The 4,444-nt window shown below is 49.4% G+C and overlaps 2 protein-coding genes across 2 annotated transcripts in view; both read left to right on the plus strand.

Annotated features, from left to right (window-relative positions):
- Positions 1-1,241: 1,241 nt before the first annotated feature.
- LOC107043188 lies at positions 1,242-3,650 on the plus strand. The gene is made up of 2 exons (XM_015264555.1): positions 1,242-2,619; positions 2,686-3,650. The coding sequence occupies exons 1-2, from the start codon at positions 1,242-1,244 to the stop codon at positions 3,648-3,650; spliced, it is 2,343 nt and encodes a 780-aa protein (XP_015120041.1).
- Positions 3,651-3,937: 287 nt separating this feature from the next.
- Positions 3,938-4,444, plus strand: part of LOC107043189 — a 3,686-nt gene continuing 3,179 nt past the window's right edge. Inside the window, exon 1 of the mRNA XM_015264557.1 lies at positions 3,938-4,213. Within this exon, the coding sequence (XP_015120043.1) occupies positions 3,938-4,213 (276 nt within the window). The remainder of the gene's footprint in view (positions 4,214-4,444) is intronic.

The raw sequence follows: 4,444 nt of genomic DNA on the forward strand, positions 1-4,444 counted from the left end.
CGGAATCAGACTGAACATATTCAACTGTACTTCGCCAAATTAAGATTTTAATAAAGAGTATTATTTAATATTTGTTCGGGACTGCTACTTCCTGCAATATTACCGAACCTACCTGCTCGGAACTACAACACAAATACGAGCTCACATGACCGGGAAAACTCGAGCGTCGAGACACGACGCTACAAACCCAATTCCGTTTTCCCAAAACAATAACTGCAATGTCGAATCTCAAATGATAAAAATCTAATTAATATTTCAGACAACGGCAAATCCAAAATAATTCCAAATGAACAAAATTTCGATAAGATGTCGAGAAATCCATATCCCATCCTCGACAACTAGCTAAACGAGAGTCATAACGCTAAGATTTAGAACCATTGAATTTAATTCAATAAAAGAAGAAAATATCTCAATCGAAGAGACAATAAATAATCCATCAAACCAAATGTGAATTTATCCAAAAGAAACAACAAATGAATTTAGCGGACACGAGAAAAATAATTAACACTCTACCAAATAAACAGCGAGATCTCGAAACGAGAAATTATTCGACTCTAATGGAGTAAAAATTCGCCAGACGCCAAGCGTCTCAAAATTCTTCAGAAATACAAGAATGATAATGTTGGAAATCCTGTCAGCTGACAGGTCCCTCACACTAACGTACGCAAGGCTCATCCATTCTCTCCCCACTCACGCACACCTGACGCGCTCACCTCAGATGACCGGGGGTTGTTAATTCGGACACCTGAGGCGCCACGTCCTGGACAGCTCCTTATTACCATATGATCTATATTAAATTAGGTCATGTGACCATCGAATTAGGGCACGTGGCACCTGTAAGCCCGTGTCTCTCTCTCATTCGTTTCCGGGATCTAGTTAGAGACACTTCTTTNGAAGTAGCATTTAATTACCTCTTGCTACTTTTGCCATTTTTTCTCTTTTTTTTTGAATTTTTTGGAGCATTCAACTTTGTTTTTTTTTGGCTACCGCTCCCTTTATATTCTCCAACCCTTTTTCGTTTTTTTTGAATTTTTCAATAAATTCCCGCGCCTGCTCAACGGAATCGCTCACTGCTGCTACCTGCTAAATTAAGATTCTTCGGTGTTTTTACTGTTGCCGCACAACCGACCGGATACTCAATTTCATCGCTTCTCACTGCTCACTGCTCGGCTTTTGGGGTCGCTTTACTCAGGTTTTTTCCGGTTTATTCCTTTTTTTGAGCTGCGCACTTATTTTCAATTATGGCATCATTTGAGGCGACCATTAGCCTGAATAACTCTCGGGCAGCGTTCATCGAACGCGTTTACAAGGAGCTGCTCACAGAAGAGGCGAAAAGCCTCACAATCTCCAATCTCCAGGGTAAACTCGAGATCCTGGAGACCTACTGGGAAAAGTTCGAGAGCACTCATGAGAAGCTCATCGCTGGCAGCGGCAAGATCGAAGGGATCCTTGAATTGCCGTACTTCAAGGACCATCGGTTCGACATTACTATCGGGCATTATCATGAGGCAAGGGGTATTTTAAGCCAGCTCATTGATAAAAGGGGGATCTCAGGTTCATCTCGTCGGTCTCTCGCGTCTGGGACGGCTCAGCCCACATACTCCAAGCGTTATCTCCCTGAGATTTCTCTGCCCAAGTTCGGAGGGGCCTATGCGGACTGGCGCTCGTTCCGCGATCTTTTCGCGTCTCTGGTCGGCTCGAATACGGATCTATCCAACGTGGAGAAGATGCATTATCTTCGTACTAGTCTCTCAGGGGAGCCAGCTCATCGCATCGCGAATCTTACGATCTCGGATGAGTCATTCTCGATTGCATGGGAACTGCTCTTGTCTCGCTACGAGAATAAGCGACTGCTCATTTCAGCTCATTTGGAACAACTCCTCAGTCCCCCAACCATGACTTCTCACAGTGCCAAAGAGCTCAATGCCCTGCTCACTGTCACCTCTGAGGCACTTAACGCTCTGGAGGCTCTCGGCTCCCCAACCTCCCAGTGGGACCAGGTGATCGTACATACGGTCTCGCAACGGCTCAGCTCAAAGCTTCGTGAAGCCTGGGAGGTCAAGGTCGGTTCATCGGCGGAGTATCCTTCATACAAGGACTTCAAGGATTTCCTCACTGGGAGAGCTCGCGCGATGGAGAGCATCGAGATTAACTCGGCTCCTCGTGCTCCTGCCACAAAGCCCTCCAATGTCAGCTCATCCAAGCAGTCGACCGCTGCGAAGGTTCACCACGGCACCGCTCAACCACCACAAAAATCGAGGCCAGCTCTCAAGTCCGCTCCATCGGGGAAGGTCACGTACCCGTGCTCGATGTGTGAGGCAGACCATTACCTCACATCCTGCTCATCCTTCCGTCAACTTTCGGTATCAGCTCGTAGGGAGGTAGTAGAGCGTCGCTACCTCTACTACAATTTCCTTGGTCGGCACTCGGTGAGGGACTGCAGGTCCAAGACCAAGTGTCAGTATTGCGGGGGCCTCCACCACTCGATGCTCCACAACCAGCCATCGAGTCAGCCTCAACGTCCAGCTCAGCAGAGGCAACAGACCAACTCAACCCAGCAAAAGGCCGTTCCGGTGGTGACCTACACCCACGAAAACGACATCCCCATGGTGGTGACTGGTGACCAAGGCCAGTCAACGTCGTCGGAATGAAGATCACCAGCTCAGATTGCCGTCTCCTGCTCAGGTCACCATTCAGATTCCGGATCCGCTCAAGACTTCCGCCCTGGGGTCCTTCTGGCTACCAGCCTTGCGCTTTTGGTACGCCCAGATCAGCCAGCTCATCAGGTTCGTCTACTCATCGATCCAGGGTCGGAAATCTCCGTCATCTCAGACCAGCTCGTTCGTCAGCTTGGGCTGTTAAGGCTCAAGACACAGCTACGAATATCGGGGATTGGAGACACGGCATCTGGGCCGGCATTAGGCAAGGTTCGGCTCACAATACAGTCCACTTGCTCTCACTTTCAGCTCAGAGTTTCTGCCTATGCTCTCGGCCAGCTCACAACCTCATTACCGACATTCTCACCAAGTCAGCTCACATGGGATCATCTGGAAGGACTCCAGCTCGCTGATCCCGATTTTCTCACACCAGCACCAATTGACATCCTTCTTGGCGCTGATGTCTATGGACAACTCATCTTACCACAAGTCATCACCAACGGACCAAACTCACCATCGGCTCAGCTCACGCGACTTGGATGGATCGTATTCGGACCAACGGAAGGTCCTGATACTACTCAAGTAGCAACTTCTCATCTAACGGTCACCAACGAGGATCTCAACGAACTGCTCACCAAATTCTGGATCCAGGAAGAGATCCCTGGGACACCAGAGGTTCAGCTCAACGAGGAGGAAGCGCAGTGTGAAGAACACTTTCAACGGACCCACTCACGAGATGCATCTGGCCGCTACATCGTTCGGATACCGCTCAAATCTCCAGTTTCCTCGCTAGGAGATTCACGATCGTCTGCACTCGCTTGCCTCCATCGTCTGCTCAGGAAACTCTCACGTGATGAGGTTTATCGTCAGCTCTACACGGACTTCCTCAGGGAATATGAAGAGCTCGGCCACATGCGTCGAGTCTCCGGACAGCTCGCTAGATCAGCTCATCAGCGCCAGCTCAATGGGGGGGGGGGACGGGCACCGAAATGACCTTAGCACATGAGGCCTCGGCTTCAGGAGGGTTGAGGGTTTCGGGCCGTCCGTGTTCTTCTCGGGCTGACGCTCCTCCGGAATATTTCTTCCCTCATCACGGAGTTCTCAGGGCGAGCAGTGAGACAACGAAGCTCAGAGTTGTTTTCAACGGCTCCAACAAGACCAGCTCAGGACAATCGTTGAACGAGATTATGCACACGGGTGAGAAGTTGCAGAAGGATATCTCGGATGTACTTCTCTTTTCTCGGCGGAAACGGCTCATTTTCATGACGGACATAACCAAGATGTTTCGTCAAATTCGGGTGCATCCGGAAGATTGGCCACTCCAACAAATACTCTGGACCGACTCAAACGGAGATATCGCCACCTATCAACTCACCACGGTCACATATGGCACTAGGTCAGCTCCGTTCCTCTCAATGCGTGTTCTTCATCAGCTCGTTGAGGATGAAGGATCGAACTATCCTCTCGCTGTGGAACCGCTCATGAAAGGACGATATGTTGACGATATCTGCGGGGGTGCTGACTCAGATGAAGAGCTACTCAGGACCGCTCATCAGGTGACACAGCTCTGTCGGTCAGGAGGCTTTCCGCTAGCCAAATGGCACTCAAATAGCCCAGCTCTACTCACATCTCTTCAACCTGACAGCACTTTTCAAGAACAACGATTCATAGAGGACTCGCTCACCAAGATTCTAGGGGTTTCTTGGCATCCTGGTACGGACAACTTCAAGTTCTCCGTCACTCAGCCTGAGACCAGCTCAATAACGAAGAGAATCATTTTATCGGAA

Source organism: Diachasma alloeum, unplaced genomic scaffold, assembly GCF_001412515.2.
Source record: "Diachasma alloeum isolate Michigan unplaced genomic scaffold, Dall2.0 Dall_scaffold_00552, whole genome shotgun sequence".
Lineage (NCBI taxonomy): Eukaryota > Metazoa > Arthropoda > Insecta > Hymenoptera > Braconidae > Diachasma > Diachasma alloeum.